Source organism: Mycteria americana, chromosome 15 (genome assembly GCF_035582795.1).
Source record: "Mycteria americana isolate JAX WOST 10 ecotype Jacksonville Zoo and Gardens chromosome 15, USCA_MyAme_1.0, whole genome shotgun sequence".
Lineage (NCBI taxonomy): Eukaryota > Metazoa > Chordata > Aves > Ciconiiformes > Ciconiidae > Mycteria > Mycteria americana.
Genome location: NC_134379.1, coordinates 3,352,999 through 3,375,213, shown reverse-complemented (window position 1 = coordinate 3,375,213; position 22,215 = coordinate 3,352,999). Strand labels below are relative to the sequence as shown.

The 22,215-nt window shown below is 39.6% G+C and overlaps 1 protein-coding gene across 9 annotated transcripts in view; it reads right to left on the bottom strand.

The window, feature by feature from the left end:
- The window catches only part of BCAS3 (BCAS3 microtubule associated cell migration factor), a 378,393-nt gene that overhangs the window by 237,035 nt on the left and 119,143 nt on the right, over positions 1 to 22,215 (bottom strand). For all 9 annotated transcript variants that reach the window (XM_075517892.1, XM_075517894.1, XM_075517888.1 and 6 more), the window contains exons 15-16: positions 19,306 to 19,570; positions 2,222 to 2,372 (exon numbers count right to left, since the gene is read on the bottom strand). In XM_075517892.1, the coding sequence (XP_075374007.1) occupies positions 2,222 to 2,372; positions 19,306 to 19,570 (416 nt within the window). The remainder of the gene's footprint in view (positions 1 to 2,221; positions 2,373 to 19,305; positions 19,571 to 22,215) is intronic.

Genomic DNA, 22,215 nt, shown 5'->3' with positions numbered 1-22,215 from the left:
CTCATTCATGAAAACTCTATTTACACAGCAGGGTACTTCCCATGACTGTTGTTTTCCCCCCTTACATAAGCCTCACTGAATACTTTACATTTAATTAGTTTTAAAAATTACGCAAAATAATAGGACAAGGGCAGCTTGTGAATAGTAAAATTTACTTGAAGAAAACTACGAATATGAACACTCTCTGAATATGTTTAAGACATTTAAGAATAAAACATTAAATAAAATAATGCAGATTTATTATATTTGCAATAGTTCTGGAAAAGCTGGCTGGTATCACCACAGCATTAAGGAAACAGCCTTTGTAAAGGCTGCTGCACGAATTACTGTTGTAAACCAGGTGCTTTTTTTTAAATCATCATCCTCACCATTGCTCCTATCACTCTACCTTCCCCCCGGCAGACCTTCAGATGGCTTTTTATTTTCTTTCTATGTCTTGTCCCACCTAGTTCTAGGTGTCTGTTCCATTTCTAGGAGGCTACCAACTGAGCCCAGAATTACATTTCTGTCCCTCTCTGACTGTACTCTTCAAGTGACCTGTTTGATATTTTTCCCTCTTTCAGGAACTGAATTCCTGCTTATCCCCATGCACACCAACCTCTCTCTCTGATCCCACCTCCCTTCCTGTCCTCATCTGAGATCACACCTTTCTGCACTTTTAAAATCCACCTCATTGCTAGTGCAATCTATTTCCCTTGCCAGTGTTTAAACTGTAAGCGGGGAAAAAAAGCAAAAATAAGCAACTGAAATGTGTGGAAGAAGTTAAACCACAACATTACCCTTGTACTGTTTCTTTACGGTTTCCTAAGTCCCATTTACAATTATCTATGAAGTTCAGGAACTTATCTGCAGACAGCCTCTGTGCTTAGGGCAATTGCATGCTCGTAGTTCATGATTTGGCGCAACAAGCCTAATGAAATTCCTGTTTACAACAGCGAGAGCAGGACTAGATTATTAGATAGACATATACAGAGATACACATGTATATATGTGCATACATATGTAAGCTTTAGAACCTTATTACGCATACTTAGTGCACTAAACAAACAGTAACAGATTCTACAGGATGTCCTGAACACTCAAGCACAAAATATGGGAATTACTCAGGGAGAGAGGGAATATCCGCGAGCTCTCACCTGAAAAATAATTCCCAGTTCACGAAATACATGGCAAAATTCACCTCACTATCAGGGTTTGAGCAAGAAACCACTGAAGCAAGCAAGACAGTGCCTGCACCCATTTGCCAAAATGCAGAAAAATGTTATGAACCCTGTAGGACTCTCAGCTGTTTTGTCCAACCACCTGCCATATGCAATCTATTTTTCTTAAAAATATAAAAGCAATCTGTAAATTAATGGATCAATCAGACTTTTAACTAGAAAATATCCAGGGATTTGAACAATAAAAAGTGAGAGGAGAAAAAATATAATAATCACCCATTAGCTTTACGTATTAATTGCAAAACCTGAAGATTTTAAATCTAGCAAGAGAAAAGTATCAACTGTTGAACAGTATCAATTAACGTAAAAATTGTTACAGTTTATGAAGCTCACAAAATCTTCTTAGTAATTATAACATACATATATTTAGTAGAGCTTTTCACAACAAATACTTTGAAGTGCTTTATCATGGCACAGTGAGAAGTACCAAAGTGCAGCTGGCTCCGGAATGGAAGTCCACACATGAATTTCATAGTACAGAACAGTCACTTCAGAGGAAAAATAAGGTCAAGAAAACAGCAGGATTAAGTTTTCTCTTTATACTCAACCTGGCTTACTGTCTTTCCATTTCTGATAGTCAAAAATCATTTCTGCTTGAAAAGTTTGGAAACCAAAATAAACAAACTTTAAAAAAAAAAAAAGGTAAAACCATAACTTATTCTGATTGAATACAGCTCTGCTTATGTTTCATAGCAATTCCTGGTGTGAAACTTCTCCTGATGGCAGCGTACAGTACTTCCCATATGGCAGACTGCAAGAAAATGACCCACCCAAACGAACACTCCTGAATTTTCAGAGATTTGTTTTCAGGTTTTGTTTACTTATCTGATGCTGGTTTTCTTTTCTTGTCTCCTCTTCCCCCCACCCCCCTTTTGTTGCCATTAAATTACATATACTGAAATGAAAATAAGGAATAAGACTAAGTATCCCTAGTAACACCAATTATTTCCATATTAATTATACATAACAACGTTAAGAAAGGTTGGTGCAGATACACTTACCCTGTGCGTTTGGTGATGGTCCCTAATGTCATTGGCTGTTTGATTTGAGCAAGAGGCAACACCACAGTCAAACTTGGAAGAGGCAGGAGCCGAGGGTTCCCAGGATTATTGTTTGTGAAGTTATTGTACGTGTCTTGGCTGTTCAATTTACCTTGATGGGATAGAGACGCAATAAAACACATTATTGGAATTTTTTCTTCATTTATCATTTCTAACAGCTGCCTGAAATAAGCCATTGCCAAAAAAAAAGAAAAAAAAAGGGGGGGAAAAAAAAAAACCAATAATGAGCTCCTATTACAAGCAAAAACATACCCAAAAAAGTTATCTTCATTTCAGGTAAAAAAATAATGACAATGGAAGCAGCAAATATTTATTTTTATATAGGGGGATAAGGTCCCCTTCCATGGAAAGGAAATTATTCCTGCTGCTGCCTGACAATTTTGTTCACCAAAATGTTTTTGAGTTCGGTTTGAAGAACAAACTCTGGATTCCAATTCTCTAAGGGGGGACGGGGGGGGGGGGAATATTCTGGAAGGGAACTATTTTCCTAAAGTACCACATACAGTGTTGGTGATTGAAAGTCCTGAAAAGGTTGCTTTTGTTGTCTCTACGGATAAAGGCACACATAATAGTAATCTGCTGAACTGAGACCGGAGGAAAAGAACAAGTAACTATACAAAATAAAGCCATGCCAAACTACATGTAAAAATCAAGAAAGTATAAAAAAAGTAACAAACTTGATATTCATTCAAAAAAGAAGAAGAAGAAAACAAAACGTAGGTACTCAAAAAAAGGAAGGGGAAAACATAACAAAAAAATCCCAGCAACCCTAAATTTAGCTTGTTTCAGAGAGGTCTGTGCTGGATATACGCCCAGTTTAGATACGCTTTCTTACTTTCTGTATCATTCTGTAGTCACAACCTTTCATTCTTCAGTTAGAAAAGGAAACTAGCTACAAATTTCATGGACAGTAAAGAAAGAAATGTGAAGAAACCAAAGAAAGAAGTTAAACAAAAAAGGGGCCAGTCTGTTTATAGCAGAATCAAAAGTACTTTAAATAGACAAGCAACCATGAATTAAAAGGTTTAGATCATTAACTTGTTTTTCTGTGTTCCTACAATGCTGTGAAACGCTGGCTTTGTTCTTAATCAAAAGGGAGCCATATTGGGAATTAGGTTCCTAAACAACCGATGCATTCTACATAGATATTATACAAATCCCAGGCCAAATCCATACAATCTGACTGAAGAGCAGCCACCTTTTTTCAAGGAAGAAAAACAGCACAGAAAAGGGTTTCTCACAGGAAGCTGCCTGAAAAGCTTTAATGGTACTTCAGATGGATTGAAAATAGGAAAAGGAAGGCGGAAAAATCTTAATGAATGTCTCATCATCCTAAAGACACTCAATGCTTCCTTTACCCTTCTTTTAATACTATATAACTGTAAGCTTAGGGGTTTTATTTGTTTTTTCTACAAAGTCCATAGACCTCTGCATCTTAGAAAAGCACAATAACAAAAATGATGAAATTACAAAGTGTATTTTGTGTTAAGTATCTGGCCTGAACATTGGTCAATACATTTTAAGAGAAATAGCAAGGCTTTAATGAATAACAAGCCTATTGAAGTCTCAGAGAGCAGATTTCATTAATAGCAATTTTCCTGCACCAACTTGGAATAAAAAGAAACAGGAAAGGGAAAAAAAACCCAGCTCAGTTTTAAATTAAGACTGAGATGCAATTGATTTTTTTAAGATTAGTTTCACAATGCATTCTTGGTTCTTGTAGAAAGGAGTATGAATAGTTTTCTGCATTATTGTCTAATTAGTTACTGTTGCCTGTAATCAAGGCCTCTCTGAAAGTGTTTCGCTCTCCTATATTCATCATGAGCAACTGCATGCTACACAGCAAACAGCGACGGTATCTACAGAGGGGGCTCCAAATGTCTGTAATTTGTTTTCTTTTACTTGTTAGGAATATAATGATTAACTATGAACTACTGAACCAAATGACTGTGTTGCAACAGTCCTCTCTCTCTCTCTCAAGGCACATTTAATTACTCGGTGCCCTCCACTCCCAACATCATGTAGTTTTCCATATGCAAAACCTTCAGTTGATTCAATAGAATATTTGCATGCAGAGAAATCAGGCGTTTACAGACGTCCTTCCTACACAAGGATGAGCTGCTTTATTGCCACACAAGTTGAGGAATCCCAACGCAGTTAAGGATACTCAGAAAACTGCAGGACTAAGTCATCGCTTCGGAGTTTTTTATTAATTGTAGCAACAACATCCTACAAATTTTTAGGCTCACACATAAGAAAACACAAAGTAAACAAAAAAATTACTAAACTATAGAGAGAACTGAAATGTGTAGAAGAGACGCTGAATGGGACCAAAATCTAAGATGATTCTTCTTTGAAAAAAAAACATTCAGAGGTCGAACATTTCATTTTTAAATGTATAGTATCTACTACTACATAGTACTGATGTAGACAAACATCAATAAAAAATTAACTAAACCAGAGCTCATAACGCACAGCACTTCACAGCACAAACATGATAAAAAAATTCAGCTATGACAAATGGAAAAGCTGTAAATGCCTAACGTATATCCCAATAACTATGGCCTGCCAATATATTTTCTGCAGCAACATTCAGTTGCTTAACTGCAAATAAATGCAATTAAAAGTGATACAAGTCATAAATTAAAAGTTGGAATGCTACAAAAAGGTGACAAATTAATTCTGACAGCAAAGTTTCTCTTGAAAATCTGACTACAATAATATTAAGATGGTGCAGATGAGTAAGGTTAAGGAAAATTGTGCTTAATAGAAAAGGTAAAAATATTTGCTTTCATTTCAACTGAATTATTTTTAGCTATTTTTATGATGGAAATGTTCTATACTGTTATATCTTCATTGTACGTTGCCTCAGACCTATCAGAGAGGTACATGCTTGTCATCTTAACTGCATAGCCTTGGGGATCCAGTAAATGCACTCTTATGAGTAGGGCTGTTCCTTTTGTAAGCATTCAGCAAAAGCTGTATTGTGCATTCTGAATTTCACTGGAACAAAACAGTGTCACATATTATGTTTAATAAGTCATTTTAAACCCCCATAATTTTATGGTGTGCCTTTGTACCCATCCAGAAATTTGATAAAGTCACTCTCCATTCCTCCAGCCCTTTGAAGTAGGAAACTCCTCCTGCAGTAAATGGGAGTTGTGTGTGCACAGGGCTGCCGTATCAGGCCAAAAGAGCACAAAGAATGCAGTCAAGCATCAACATTATTTCTACAGCTCAAGCAGTTGTTGATTCACTGTCAAAGGACAAGCAACAAATAAGCCAAAGTTTAAGTCCGCTAGAAATATCAAACATTTTTCATACAGCAGAATCCTGTACTCAAATTACCCTGCCACATGTGGACAGTATATATTCATTCTTGTAAGGAAATACGTATATTACTAAAGAATAAAACCCTGGAATTATAGCTTCAAATACAGTAGCTTCACTTAGCACTGACAATTTAACTTGAAATGCTAGCTTGGTTGTACACTGACAGCTACACACAGATCACATCCTACTGACTATTCAAGGAATACTTTCTACCGCAATGCATTTAGAGAAAATTCATCATCATCATCACAATTTCATGGCAAACACGCCCTCTCAGGAATCAGTCTGAACATTTCCAGCAGAGCATCCCGAGCAATGAGGCACCTTCCCCTGGTCACCACCCAGAGCGTGAGCGTCCTCGACACCTCGTGCAAGGCAAGTCCTTTTGGTCAAGTATTCGTCTTTCCACAGGCTGCCACGAAAGAGATTTTCAGATGACAGCTCAAGAGCTGTGCGCGGAATACGTTAAAGCCAGTTTAGGCTAAGGTTTATTTTCCCCGTATGCATCCTCCCATTTGCCTGCACTCCCTCTCCAGCTTGGGCCACAGCTCAGGACGCAGGCGAAAGGAAGCGCTTGCATTATTTTCACAGAAATATTACAGACTCAAGGCCCAAATTCCTGATCATAGCTAAACCCAAGTCAAAACAACTCCTACAGTTAATCCTAATTCAGCCTTTTAGACTTCCATTGGAGAAAAATAAAAGAAAAAAAAGTCTTGTGTCTCAATTTAAGCTGCTGGTAAATCTCTTATTAATTTTACTAAGGGACTTGCAAAAAGCCAAGTATGTCATGGCTCTGGTAGTCTGACAGCAGAAGTTTATTTACAAGTGCAGCATTATATTGGATAAATGTTGCCTACTGAGACACGGAAAATACGATCAGTTAGTTCTGCCTTCGTACCTGTTTGCTGCAAGTCCACCAGCTCTTGACAGACTACAATTTCATCCACCCAAAATCTGAGCCACGCTTTTCCAGACATTTTATTCCACAAATACTCAAAGGAAAAATGGATTAAGTTGAGGATAAAAGTGAAGAAAGAAAACAACAATGGGCTTTGTTGTCAGACGGAGGGAGCGGCTGCCGTGCCGGCCTGGCCGGGGTGTATTCCCAAGCCAGCCATCATTAACAGACTCACTTCCACCAAGAAAAAAAGGGAGGCCTGAAAGTGCCGGACAAAAGAAATCCCAGCAGACAAAGAAAAAACAAATTAAAAGCACCATTATAAAACACAGATGCTATAAGGAAAATAAACTTCACAAGATTTACTGGTTTTTGACAAAGCTGGACATCTGTGGAAAAGACATCAGGAGCAGCTCCCAGGTACGCCCCGGCCGGGCTCGTGTCCCCACTGCTTTGCCCTCGCCTCCACCCTCCTCGCCACAGCCCACGGCCAGCGACCCGGCTGCAACACCTCCCACAACGTGGAAGAGTCCCTCTCCGCTATCCACGTACCTTCGCCATTGCAATGTGAAGTTACCAATGGCTGCAGTTTTTATTTATGAGTATTTTATTTACCATTGTTGTCAAACCTATAAAATACTCTTAAGGCATGAATGTGAGATTTAAACATTTGATCAAATCACCCATTTCTAAGTTTTCTAAATATATTTTTGGATATGAAAGGAAAGCTACACTTCGGGGAAAACATGCGAGAGTTGCTAGCTTCTAACACTGTATAAAAAACATTCAATAACTGAAAGCAATTAATACAGTAAACTTGTCCTCTTCTGATCAACCAAGAGCCTTGACGAATTCAGGCCAGATTTCAAATTGGTCAACATTTGAACGGAGTACTTCAGGGCACTGCTGTCAGAGATCATCTTTGAGGAGAGAGGAAGCAAAGCATCCTGATTTTTGCAGCTACTAATGACATAAATACACATCAAAATGCAGCACGGCAGATATATTCCCGCCAGCCCCAAGGAGCTCATCTGTGAGTACAGCACCGTGCAGCCAGTGTTATGCAAAGAGACTTTACTGGATCCTGGAAGAATTATGCTGATGCAGCCCCACCGATAGCTCTACTGTTATTTTGCCCTTCTCTTTAGCCCATGCATAGTACCGCCTTAACGCGACCAAATCACTTCTTGCCTGATTCAAACCCAGCTCTACTACACCTCTACCTCAGATCCCAGCCCCGCACACAGGCAACGGCCTCAGCCCCTTGCATGGAAAGGGAACTCGGTAATTCACTTAAAACCAAAACTACACCCTAACTCCTAAGGGATGCAAACACCAACTTACCACCAAGTTGAAATGAAGTCATTTTACCCATTAAATTTCCCCTGGCAGTTTTGATCGCATATGGCACGTCTCCTCATTCAAGTGTTGCGGGATCCTCTTTTGCACAGAGAAATTCCACCCTGTTAGTGAGCAAGGCAAACGGGACTTGGCCCAGACAGTTTTTCTGGTAGGAAAGTAATGATCATAAGGATTTTAGTTTCTCTGTATACTTTACATGAAAAACTAAAGCGGCATTGAGCACCTCTCAGCCTCATAACAAAATGATTCTATGTTGATTTTTTTTCATTTTTCTTCCATTACTCCAATACAAAAAGCTTAGTAATGCAGTGTCATCAAAATTCAAAACCCACTTGATTAGCTTTTGTATCTTATGGTATTTAACAGACTACATTTCAAAGTGTACCTCGTAGTCTACTGACATTAACACTACATATAAACATCTTTAATTTGGTAAATAAAAACGCAGTAACTTGAGGCTATGCAATCATGTGGAGGCCGAGTTGTAAGAAAATGAACTGTGTTTGGCCATTATTTCTGTTTAGTGTAACACTGAAGATTCCTCAACTAAACATTCACTAATCGTATAATGCAAGGGAAATAAAATCCTTTCTAACTGGCAGACAGAAAATGGCAGGAAAAACAGAACTGTCATGCATGTGGTGGTTTATTTTGCTTTGCTTTTTATTCAATACAAAAAGTTTCCCGGATGAGAATGGAAAGCTTCCCAGCTTCAGTTCCAAGACTTTCAACCTCATTTCTGACCTTTTCTCAGACATGTTCCAGTATAATCTGTAATCTACTACAGTCGGAAGAGGAAACAGCAGCGCCCTGGTGAGAAACGCTGCCTTGTGACCTGAATAGAGAACCCTGCGGAAGCAATGCTGGCTCGCAGAAGTCGTTTGGAAGAGCTTGACAGACAAACTCAATAGCGTCCCGAGAAACACACTCAATACCATGAGCGCTAATTACTGCCAAAGTAGGCTTTTTCTTTCACGTTTTGTTTTATTCAGTCAAACGTGTTTTATCTTTCTCTGCAAAACGTTATGCATTTTCTTCGACAAAGTCAGGAAACTAATTATTTTAGTTAATGATCGCTCCTAAATTAAAGTTACATTGCAATTTCCTTGAATTGTATCCTACCAAATTTAGCCTCATTTCACACCCTAACCCTCAATATTTCCAATACAGTCAGACCCATTAAAGAAAGAATATTATCTATTAGCTACAGCATGTATGTGCACATGATCGGGCTACTTGGAGCAAATTTTTCTCTCAGCTAAACTGGTGCAAGTCCAAAACCTATCACTAACTTGATTCCATTGAAATGGATGGGAGAAAATAATGCAGCCGGTTGTTTTCATAACATTTAAAACCGCTTGATATTGAACCTTCTGAAACACAGCTGCACTAAATCTCATGATTATCCTAAGAAAGCAGAACTTTCTCTCTATTTGCATCCAGGCAAGGCATGTGATGGTGACAGGCGAGCTCATCAGTCAGAATACTCTGCCGAGACATGCAAGCGCCAGTCCAAGTGTCTCAGCCACTGATGAGACAGAGTCCTCTGCCCTCTCACCCGGGCTCCTTGAACTTCAGCTCTTCCAACTGCTCATCAGCGTCATCCACTCAAAATCTGAACACGGCCTCATAATATTCCTTTCCTCCTTCTGAAGTTTCTCTTTCTTCCACTGTCTTCAGTTTCAAAAACTGTGTCCCTCAGTTATAAGCTGTCCCACTGATACCCAAAACCCTCCTCTTGTCCTTGGCAAATGCTAGAAGAGAGAAGGAACTGCCGTCACCTCTTTGCCGCCCATTGTCTCTACCTGGCCAAAGATGGATTATGAAAGAACAGTTCAAACCTCAAGCTGGGATTTGAACCTGTCATTTACTTCTACAATTAGTGATGTACGGCTGGCCATTTCGCCTACCTCCATGCGTATTTCTTCTTTTCCTGCATGGAAAAGAAATTACATGGACAGTCCAGAGGAATCAAAAAGGAGAGGAAGCTACTTCTGCCAGAACAGTGACAGTGTCCTGGGTCCCATGGCACCTCTCACTAGCAGCTGTGAAGATATCCATAGTGTTAACTGCCTTGTGTAAAAAATATCTCCTTGAAAATTTGAAACAAATGTCTGCTTCTTCCCTTGCTGTTTCCCCTCCTCATTTTGTACAGATACCAGTTTGCTGTGCTAAAGTTCCTCAAAGAGCTGCGCAGTAAAGGTGCCTTGAAGCATTTCCTTAGAAAACAACCCCTCCACCACCACATATGCAAGCCTCGCCTAATAATCATCTTTCAGGATTTATTTAACTAAAAATATTGTTGGTGCAAAGCTCAAGTCCATTTATGGGCAAAACTCTCCTTGAAGTAAAAACAACGACGAAAGTTGATTGCCAGCTGTTGGCTCCAGGCTTTGCATAGCCATAAAGCAGGCGGCAGCAGTAACACTTCAGCTGGTTACCAGCAAAATCAGCCAAACTGGCCTTTCTGCTCTTAGGTCACCTCCAGTAAACGCCAGCCACAGGCAGGGAGAGGTCCAGACGTTGCCATCCTATTTGGACCAGACCTTGCACCTTCAGCTCTTCACAGATTAAAAGACCACAAGATTAGCTTCTTGTAACTATTACGGGTATAGCTACGGAATATTTTGCAAACAAATGCGAAGGTGCACTGCCCGTTCTCCCCAACACGTGACTGTAAGCCAGCTCTGGACCAGAAGCTGTGGCTGTAGCTACCACAGGACTGGACTTGAGTTTGCAAACTCTTCTGAGGAAAGGCCTATGTGAGCTCAGACTCAACACTCCACTAATGAGGTTATCGTACAGGCAGCTTCTAGGCACTGTGTAGAGACTCTGTTACTCCAATTTCTTGCACATGGGAATTTTACTAACACTGCCTGCTGGTGAATGATGAAGCGCTTGAGAAAACAAGTATGCACTATTACTGCCCCTTGTGATGTCTATCAATCATAATTCATATCAACACAGTTTTGAATTCAACGCCTTCTTGCAGGGATGACTCTGAGACGCTTGAGCATTGTGAACTTTGGAAGATGTGGGGGTGCCAGACTTCTCTTCCAAATGATACAGAATAAAGTGATCTTCATGAACTTAATTTTTTTGTATTGGGAAAAACTGGTCAGCTTGTCTTAGAAACTGCAAATGACTGGCCTGGGAATTTCTGAAGGATGCCTCTGTATGCAGCTGTGCTGGGAGAGGAGATAGGGAAAGTTTAACAGCAGCCCCCTACCCAAAGGGCTTAGCTTATTAGAATTTAGTATTGACGATAAACTACATGCTACTACATTTGTGGCTCCCCCCCCCCCGTTTTACTGATGCCTTATTTTCCCTTGCTCTAGCTGCAACAATTAGCACAAATATTTTTGCATCTGAATTCAATCCAGGTTGAATACACAGTATTTATCCCAAGTTATGTGGAAAAAAAAAAAAGTACCTTGAGAACCACTGCATATGAGAACTTGATAATAATATCCATGGATAATTATAATAAATGGCTTGTCTGAAACACCCATAGAATAGGAACTGAAGTAAAGCATAGCAATCTCTCTCCCTCTTCCACCCACCACACACCCTCGGCAGCTCTGCTCTTTTACCCATGACCGTTAAGGACGTTTTCTGGCTCTGTGACAGCATCGTGACTCAGGTCATGAGAAGTGTCAAAGATGCATTTCCTTGAGATGGGAAAAAGCAACTGATTTTAACAGCCCACAAAGACTAAGCAAAATGAATACGCCCAATCAGCATATTTAAGGGTAAAGATAAACCTTTTAAAAGATACAAGTATATTTTATTTCCAATCTTAATGCTTACGTTTCTTTCCATAAAGTGTTTACATTTTTCAGACTACCAAAAACGCACAGTTGATTTAAATGCCTTACTTAAGAATAATAAACTGAAAAAAGACAACAAGAGCAGCACCCATTTACTGCATAATCAATCACCAACCATATACGCAGGGAATCTGATGCAGACTGCAGGCACGAGGGATCAGCCCTGGACTCCCTTTCAAAAGCAGCAGCGGCTGTGCCCCAGAATACCCACTGCCAGGGGAAGCAGAAGGTGTTTGGGCTTGACCTCAGCAGGTCCATCAGATAAAATGGTTGTTCCCACCAGCTCTTGTCCCATTCCTTTCCCTCGCTGGTTACTGACACAGAGCTTCACATGCTTTCACCTTCCTTCATGCCAAACCTTACTTGTCACACAACACCCTCAATACTTAAACCTCCTCCTTTAGCTGATACGGTCTCTTGAAAAACTCTAGATTCTACTTTCTCACCTTCTGATCAAACATATTACAGGCTTGTATCAGGTGAGCAAAGCTACTTTTTGTCATTTCACTGATCGCAGCTCCCTCAAGCCACTTACATTCCTTGACCCACCAACAAATTTCTGGACCACGCTGTCTCCCCTGCACTAGACCTCTCTTCTCCTGACCTAATCCCAGCCTTTCCCCTTTTGTGCTTTGGACACGAAAACCGTTCAGAAAACCTTTCCTGCATCACTCCTTCAGTGACCAACTCTTTTCAGCTGGCTTGTTATTTCAAAGCTCAATCTTAGTGACTGCTTTTATGCTGATCACACTCATTTCTCCTTAAAACACTGCTCAGCTGCATACAAGCGTATCTAGTCCTCTGCACGGACACATAAAGCATCCTTAGAAGCCATAAAGCAGTTGAGCGCATTCCTTCTTGTGCATCACTAATATTGCTATTTATCAATTTCCAATTGGCAAGAACTGCAAAACCCTATCAAGAGCGATGCATAATCCACAGGATGTCTTTATTACTCGCGATGTATGAGAAGGAAATACACTAGCCTGTCTTTTATATACCTGGTTAACTGGTGAGATACGCAGATGGAAAAACATCATTCTACTGTAAATTAAGAGGAAGTAATCGGGGAAACAATTGAAATAACAATAGAATCCCAAAATGTCATTTTATTAAGTCATTTTCAGAGAAACACTTAAAAATCCAGTTACCACTTCTCCTTGGACTCCCTCAGTACATGCCTCTGACACATCAACACTTGACTCTCAGAAATTTTCTTCAGTTTGATGTTACCAAGACTGAAATCATCCATCTTGACAGGAAAACTTCAGTGGGACGCTCACATCTGTGGTAATCCAACTCCTCTCTGCCTTCCACCTTCCTTCCACCTCGCGATCCATCTTTGACATCGCGGTCTCTTGTGCACTACCTATTACTTCCCCTCCGCCTGTCTACCCACAATCTTTCTGAAACAGTTTGCTTTGACCACTGCTATGGCATTTGCTGTGCTAAATCACTCAGTCATATATTTTTACACTTCATATCTCAAGAACTGCAATTCCCTTCTGATATCAGTCTGCTTCAATTTTCAATTTATCTGCAATACTCGCAACTCCTTTTTCAAATATGAAGGCAAACATACATTTGCCCCAGTCTCAGATCTACACTGTTTACAAAAGCCCACTTCTAAAACACTTTATGTACAGACACGAACTTCCCTTGTGACAGAATTTATCAGTCTACTTCCCTACTTATCTGAAGGGAATGGATCTTCTCCTTCCACTTCAGAAACTGTCCAAAATATACCACCCACTTCTTTCACTCCACTGATTCTCTATCCATTACAAAAAAAAAAAAAAAAGGGCAAGCTAAAAACACAGCTCATTTACAACCAGTACGCTCCTGGCCGGTGCCCAAACCGGTGCTTACGGTCAGCTGTTCGTACCTCTTCTCCCCTGCTCTACGTGTGTAATCTGGGGGCTGCCGCAACCGCCGGGCTCCGGGGGACTTCTGCGTGCACCTCCACAGCCAAGAGGCTTCGCATAACCCTGGGACCTTTCCAGAAGGAAGTAATGGTCTCTAAAAGTCGTTAGCAGAAAATTCCCACCAGGTAAATTAATTTCTTTTTTTCCCCCCAATCGCCTTAAAAATGTAAAGAGAAACTTCGAATGGCAGTGTGAAATCAAGAGAATGGCTATGCATTTTAAATGCAGCCCATTGCCCAGTGAATGTGGAGGGTTTATACAAGTAGCTTGGCGACTGCAATGTAAATTCTTCCTGCGTTCATAAAAAAGAAGGTCTCGTCTTATTACCACTATTTGGCGAGTGTTTGACATCTACTCGAAGATAACCAGGACCGCCCTTAAGAGTTTGTTAGGAGTCATCGGCACGAAAGAAGCGCTGTCTAACCGCGACGCAAACTCTCCCAAAGGACAGAACCGCTCTCAAAAGCCACCTAGCAGCAGCCAGCAAAGCACGGGGACCCCTCCACACCACAGCGGGCGAGGAGCCCGGGGCGGCAAGGCCCGTTCCCGCCGCCCCGCCCCGCCCCGGCCCGCCCGCAGGCGGCGGCATCGCCGGGAGGAGGGCGCCCCCTGCAGGACGTCCGCGCCCCGCGGCGGCGGGAAGAGGCGGCAGCGTCTGTCAGCACCGCTGAGGTGAGGGCAGCGAGCGATGAGGTGGGGGGAAAAAAAAAAGGATTTGGAGACAAATTTAGACTTCGGGACGAAGCTGGAAAAGAAATTCTTTGAGAGTATGTTTAAGTAAAAAAACAGGCAAGTGTGATGCCGCGGAAGAGTGCAATGATTAAACAAATAGGAACATTAAAAGCACATTAAAAAAAAAAAAAAATCGGGCCTGTTCTGCAGCTTGCTTTATTGTTCCTATACACTTATAAAAACTATTTTCTGCCGAGAGATGCTACAGTTTACCCAGAGAAAAATTAAAGCTTAATAGAGACGTTTCAAACAACTGTTTTCAACTCGTGTTTACAGCGCCAGCTCTCGAGTTAAACTTTGGAAAGGAACTGCCCTCCGGTGCTTTAAGTTATTATACAGTTAATTTTCTTTGAAACTATTTTTGTCTGCCTGTCTCTAAATAGGTGGTTTCTTAAGTGAGTGTTACTTAAAGGAAACCAATCTGTTTTTCAGGAAGGGCTGATGATGTCAGTCCTTTCAACTCTGCTTTCCCATAAGAATTCTTCTAGTAAAAGGAGTTTCACTCTGGGAAATAGTGAAAAGTAACGTGAAAATATTTAAAGCATCTCAGACGGCATGTTTATCAAACTTCTAGTTTTATGCTTGGATTTTAATCATGTTGTGATTGTAACAGATGATGGAAAAGTGAGAGAAAAGCTTTTTGTTTTTTAAAATTAAAAAAGATTTTGCCATGAAAAATGTGCTATACTAAAATGTTTATAGGGAGCTAAATATGATTCTGAACACAATATATACAAAACAACATGTTTTTTCCTAATTCTAAATTTAGGTACCCCATTTCAGCATAGGTATTAAATCTGAAAGAAAACCACCATGTATTATGAATGGTCTTTTGGCAAAACGACACTATCCAAATAGATACTTCAATCCCCAACAAAATGACAAGACAAATTCAGAGAGTATCATATTATTACTGAATGTTTTTAGTAGGTGTGGATGTGTAGCCATAGGTCCAATGTGTGCTTAACTTACTACATTATTGTTTGTTCTGATACTGGAAATCCCTGTAGTCAACAACAGAAAAACCCTCCTAGTCGAGCTAGAGAGACTTTAGCTTACTGGTGGTGCAAGAAGTAACGATGAAAACATACAGTAAATTTTAATTTGCAGAATAAAAATAGTAAGTTATATAGAGCTTTCAATCTTCCAAGTAAAGCATTACATTTTTACAGCTAAATGCTCCTTGCTATTTATGTATAGGTGTCCTGAAGATAACAGGGGATACGTTTGCACAATCAAGGACGTAAGTTCTGTTTTAACCACTCATCCATTAATCCACGCACTGTACCTGTGAGACAGGTAAGTACCATAAACCCCATTTTATACAAGTGAAAAGGCCACATAAGGCCATATTCTACCCTGATGTTCAGCCCCACAACCAACTGATGTCATAATAGTCTTATAATAGTAAAAGCCCATAAAAGGATCCCAACCTAACTCAGATATTACTGACAACGCACGCTGGCAATCCAACGGAATGACAAAAATATAACCTCGCTGGATTAACAGACAGAATAACCCAAACAAAATCTGTGTTCGCTATAAAAGGTGCAAAGGAAATCTCTCTTTATCATCCTCTACTTAACAGTTTACTTCATTCTGCAAAAAAGAACAAAGCCAAACTATGATTCATTTGGAAATTAAATCATCCCCACCCCCAGTAAAGGCTTACACTGTGTGGGTAAACAGTTCGTAGGGTACTCTGAACACAATGTAAATAGATTGCCTTGCTGCTAGATACATAGCAAACAGTTTCATTTTGAAACTAGGAGTTAAAAAACAAGTGAGAAAAATATTACAAAGCCTGAACTCTGAAAATATTTACAAGAACAAAAGCTAATCACAAGTTAACATTGATAGGTTACAATTGCTAATCAAAAAAGAAGATAAAAAGCAAGCAGTTTGCTCACAGAAGTCGGTCTTTTGGCCTAAGGTTGTAGCAATGCTACTGTAATGCAACAGAAATATTAGCAGAAGGATTAACAGCAGTTTTTCTAACTTAGGGCTTATCGAAACGTTTCTAGATTGCAAGGAACATAAAAGGAAAATCATGATGACACAACTCCACACAAAAAAATCCTCCAGAAATAAAACCAGTTTACCACAATCTTCTCTGAATTTATCACTGAATCAACAATTTGTCCCAGTGCAATGGTGCTCTCCGGGACACGATCTCTGGGTTTATTTCCATTATAATCAGCTGCATTTAGAGGGATGATCAAGGAAAGTGACAGTTATTCTTCTTGAAGAAAACTACAAACTTCAAGTAATTCCACACACGGCGAACACAGAGCTTATTATTCGTGTTACACAGTAGAAAGCTGATAGACAAAAATCAGCTGAATAAAAGTTACCAAGGGCTACAGAGTGAGTTAAAAGTAAAGCGAAGAATTAAACCCAGAACTGCTCTTTTCTGTTCTGAGTACTGAGTCCTGCCACCAGATTGCTGTAACTCCTCCAAACAACAATAATTTAACATTATAATATGATAAGGAGCTGTTACAATCTGAGTAAACACATCTTAGTTCACAAATTAAAATAATCACCGGTCTCTGGATAATTCAGCTGCCACACATGCACACAAAATCCCTCCACTGAAAGTCACTGTGAACTTCAGGGGGTTTTTCCAAGTTGATGATAAAATGGCTTTTTATAAAAGGGATAGAATATGGTTCAATATCCTGCCTGCCTTCAGCCAGGTAAACTAAAAGATTACTGAAATGAAAGAGCAGCAATAATATTACTAAAAGCATTACAATATTTTACCAAATTGATTATTTTAAACCGAATTATTTTGTCTTTTTTTTCTAAGATTTTTTTGAAGACAACTCTGCTAACTCCTCCACACAATCCCTACACATTTCTTATGGAAAATTTTCGTATGAAGAGTTTGCAAGTTACCAACACACAGTCTTAGTATGTGTCCAACTTCAAGCCCTTCTACACCATGAGTAAGTGATGAGCACAATCTGCATGAAGTTCTCCAGAAACCAAAGTTACCCTCCTGCCTTAATTCTCAGCACCCATGTGCAGCCTTCAAATGGAGCCAACTGTTTAAACAGAGCTAATTTTCAAGCAGTGATGACTGCACAAAGATCTTGAAAACAACCTGATTTATTTATTATATTTCAAGACAGACATTTGAAAACTGAAGCCTTAAAACTCTTGAGACACTTCCATAAATGCTGCTCCCTTTTGCTCAGCAACTCATCCATGCGTGTCTTTCTCCTACCTAGAAAATCTGTCCACCACTGAGGATCCTAGAGCAAATGAAACTGCTGTTTCTTCTTAAAAAAAAAAAAAGTGTCAAATCTATTCAAAGCTTCAAATGTACCTAAGAGTACTGTAAAAGCAACGACTTACTGCAATTTCCCTTGACAGAAAACAGAATTGGTTGGATGAAAGCTACACAAATTGATAGTTCCTTCCTCTCCTCTACGTGATGTCAACAGTTAAAAGGGATTGGATGTGCCATTGTAAACCTTCACAACACTCCCCAGCCTGTTTCAAGCCTGACATGCTGAGCTGCTGTATAACGATGAGAGAGAAAGTAAAATGGTAGATACACAAATGTCTCTAAGGAGGAGGAAACTACAGATCACGTTTTGGGTGCCTTCCAGTGGCTCCAGGCAGAAGAGCATGGCTCCAGAACAGCTACGCAGAAAACTTTGTTTGGAAAAGTCCAAAGAAAGGAGAAAATACAGAGGCTTCTTCTGAGACAACTCTGGTTCCCTTAATAATCAACAAGTCATAAAAATGTTCCTTTGATTCAGAAATCCCACAAAGGTTCCCTCTATAGCAGCAAAGATGTTGACTGTGACAGCACACAGTTGGGCTTTCACAAGCACTTCTAATCCTACTCATAATTAGGGAAGAGGGACTGTTCCCTGCCATTTTTAATATTCTTAAGACTGGAAAAGGGTGGCTACCCGTACCAAACTGCTATTTAAACTTTCACTTCAATGGAAGCTGTGACTTCAGGGGTAAGGATGCAGGAAATTCTGAATCCAAACAAAGCAGCTTCTAGTACAGACCTCATGAAAGAGAAGGGCAAAAAGAACAGCAAAGACTAAACTGAAGAAGCTGGGACAATGGTCATTTTTGAACCTTTTTTAGAAGTTGCCCTTCATGTCCTTTTAGTTTCTCCAAAGCACGTCCACCACAGGAGTAGGATGTACAGATCAATTCTTACAGATTTTTTTGCCTTTGTACATTATTTGTCACATTGCTCACACACACACACATACAAAAAATGGTCAGAAATCTATGCCATCAACTCCATATTGCCTAGTTTCCACATTTCTCCTCAAACAGTATTTATTGTGGATATCCAGATGTGCTTCATGATCATCGAGGCTGATGAGCAATGAGAATTTTAGGTAACTGCATTTGAATCTAGACCAGATTACTGACCTTGTGCTAGATGGAAACAAAACTTGAAACCCAAAGACCCCAAAACTTTCAGTTTACAGTGGAAATTATTCACACATCTGCAATAGCATAGTTTACTTAAGTAAGCTGCAAAACTAGAACTATCTTTCTGAAGTATTTATACCTTGGCTCATTCTTGTAATACCTGCATATGTTAAATATGTTTGCACAATACCTGCAGCACCTTATTTTATGAAAATCATTTTTTAGTGGCACAAACTATGTGGGCAAATAGAATGAACCAAACCAGTTCTTGCAATCTCCAGTAAAATCAACGTTTCTGTGTTCAGGCTGTCAGCAAATACTGCTGAAACGTGAAGCTGGAAGTCTATGACGATCTTTAGGCCAGCACCTCCAAAGGTATTTAGAAACCAAATCTTTATGAGCCAGGCAGCTACACAGCACGTACTGAAACATCTTAGAGGACATGGGCATTAATGGCTCAAGGGGAAAGGTTTCCCAACAGTGTAAGGGGAAGGAAAAAAAAGAAAAAAAAAAAAAGGGATTTACCATGGAGCGGCGAGCCAGACGGGCTGCTTGACAGGCCTGGAACAGGGCTACAGCGTCCTCCTTGTTTAGATGTCAGCTCTTGCTCGATCTCTTCCAACCCTGCACTCTTTTGGAATCGGCTCATGCGATTTACCACCCGGGGTGACATGTGTGTTCGGACACAGGGCTGGCCACCATAAGGATTGATAGGAAAAACATGAGAAGTGCCACGAAGCGTGCTGACCACAACCCAACGACAGTCATGGCTGAAGGAGATATCCTGTACCTAGAAAACAGGAGTGAAATGGGAACGTAGTCACCAATGTGCACACATCTTACAAAGGAAATGGACTATCATGTTTTAAACAAAGACAAATCTTAATTGGAAATGTGAATAAAAAACCCTAAGTTTAGGCAATAACTTGAATTTTTGTGTATATATCAATGAACTTAGTATTCCGTATATATTCAGTATATATTATAAATATAAACTGGAGTATAATACCCAGTTCCAAAGTTTGTGTACTTTTCAAAATATTCTGAGATTTTTCTTTTCAACAGGCCTGAACTTATGGAAACAAACCATGCTGCAAAGTACTACAGAAAGCCACAAGAGCTTGGTGTAATTTTCAAATAGAATTTAGTTCTAAAAGAGTTGGGAAATCATTTCGATTACATGTTTTCTTATTTGCTTGTTTACTTTAATTTTTAGAGATTACCCAAAAAGGGGAAAAGGGAGGAATGAGAACAAGAGAGACATCTCACCACTGGGCCTGATTTTGACAAATACTGGCACTCAAAACTGTATTTTAAGTCAACAGAAATACCACGTCCTACATAACTTAACAAACCAAAAATCAATGGCCAGTATTTTCAAAAGCTGTCTATAATGGTCTCTAATCCTGCTACTATCACTTTATCCCTCAGTGGAATTACCATTCATCTAGGTATCCCTGGACCTATGCTATTTTTTGGGTTTAAAATTTTGTCAAGAAGAAACTGAACAACTTTGGCCATTTCTCTGTATAAAACCACTCCATTTTACACATAACAATCTTTATTAATCAGCTATTAAAGTCCCAGGAAAGACCCCGGTTAGATTTCTTCTTACGCATACGAGTACTTATCCACCACTTGAGAAACGCAAGTCTTATTTTAGCCTGAAACGGTCGGTCTTGAAGCAAATATAAAAATACAGTTAAATATTTTCTACTATAGTTACTGCCTGCATAGATCGTAGATATGAAGTCCAGAAGGATTTAATTCTCTTTTAAGTGTGCTTTACACAAAGCTTTGATGGAAAGCAAATTCTTGTTCCTCAAGGAATGCTTTAAAAGAGAGATTAAAGTTTGTTTCCAGCCCCGTACTGGCAGACAACTCAAGAAAACAAGTAGTCTAGGTTAAAATGATTTATCATAGAAAAAAAAAGTCCTAAAACAATTCTTCCAAAAGTGTTTTTAAAGGTAAAAGCTGACTAAAAAGAACCACGTACGCAAGTGGGATTTAACACAGCAAACAAACATATAGACGAAGGATTAGTTTTCATTATATTATTAAACGGCATAAACTAAATAAAATTCTTCAAGATTTCACTGAAGCCAGTTTTACAATACACTAGGTACTCAAATTGGAGTAAACACTGATAAAATCTTGACAAATATTCCAGAAATGCACTCCAGCTATTCCAGACAAAAGCAGCAAGTATTCATCAAAGTGCAAGTTTCCAACTGAGCCCTGAAGCCTTTGAGATAAAAAAAGGATTTAAATCTTGTGACTTGTGACAAGATATTTGGCTGACAGACTGTCACGACACAAAATGCTTCATCAACATTACATAGATAAACTAAAAAACAGCGCTACACACCTGCTCTTTTCACTTACGGTGACATACCCAAATGATCTGCTAATGATACAGCTCAACAATCTCCCCCAAATCTGACAGGTTTTGCACTTTCAGTGATTCTGGTATTACTGACATAAAGTCACAGCACTTAGAGCTCCTAGTTTGCCGACAAAGTGTTTCACCTTAATAGATTGCTCAAAAAGGATTAGAGACCCCACAGGGATTAACAAGAGCCAAAAAAAGAAACCCCAAAGCCGTGGAGTCAGAGAAAAACTACGGCACCAAGAGTATTTAAATACTTGCTGTTTGAAGAGGCAATTTCTACTGGTCAAAATCAAACGTAAGAACCGTATACAAATTGCCATTCTCAGTGACTAGAGAAAGATCACCAATATAATAAAATCATTAAGGCTGTTGGAATGTAATTCCAATCCCATCAAAGGCCCTGTTTTCTAATTTCTAATAACATGAAGAATGGCCATGTTTGTCGTTAGATGTCACCCCTCTGAACACATCACTGTTTTCCAAATATTCGGCATTAATTTTAGATCCAGCTTTAAATTCCCTTCCTGATCTCTAAAACCATCTATCTGTCCCAGCCTCAAGAAAGCAGCTTTTCTCTTCCTTCCTCTTTGCTGTTCTGCTCACTCACTCTAAACCTCCAACACAAGTTTTTTCTGTCTTGCTCTGTCGTTCCATGCTCCTTGCAGAAGAGTGTTCTCCCCTGAAACCACAGCCATTGGGAAGGGACTTTACAAATCTCCCTGCGCACTGGCACCTGTCAGCTGTATTTACAGGACAGACTCAGGCCGCCTGTGCCTCTTCAATCTCGTCCCTCCTGCACTTCAACTGATTTCACAGCCAAACTCTTTAAATCACTGCTTTCACTCACATCTACCACGTACCCTCTCTTACCTTATGTTATTTGGTAGAGCATTTTTAGAGGATGTTTCTATGAGATGATAGAGGAAAAAAAATTGTATCTTGCTGTATTGCATAACAGAAATGTATATGCTTCTATATTAATACTCAGTTTTCAGCAGGCATCCTTAGGATTATGCTGTTTTTTCTTAAAAAAAAACCCAAAA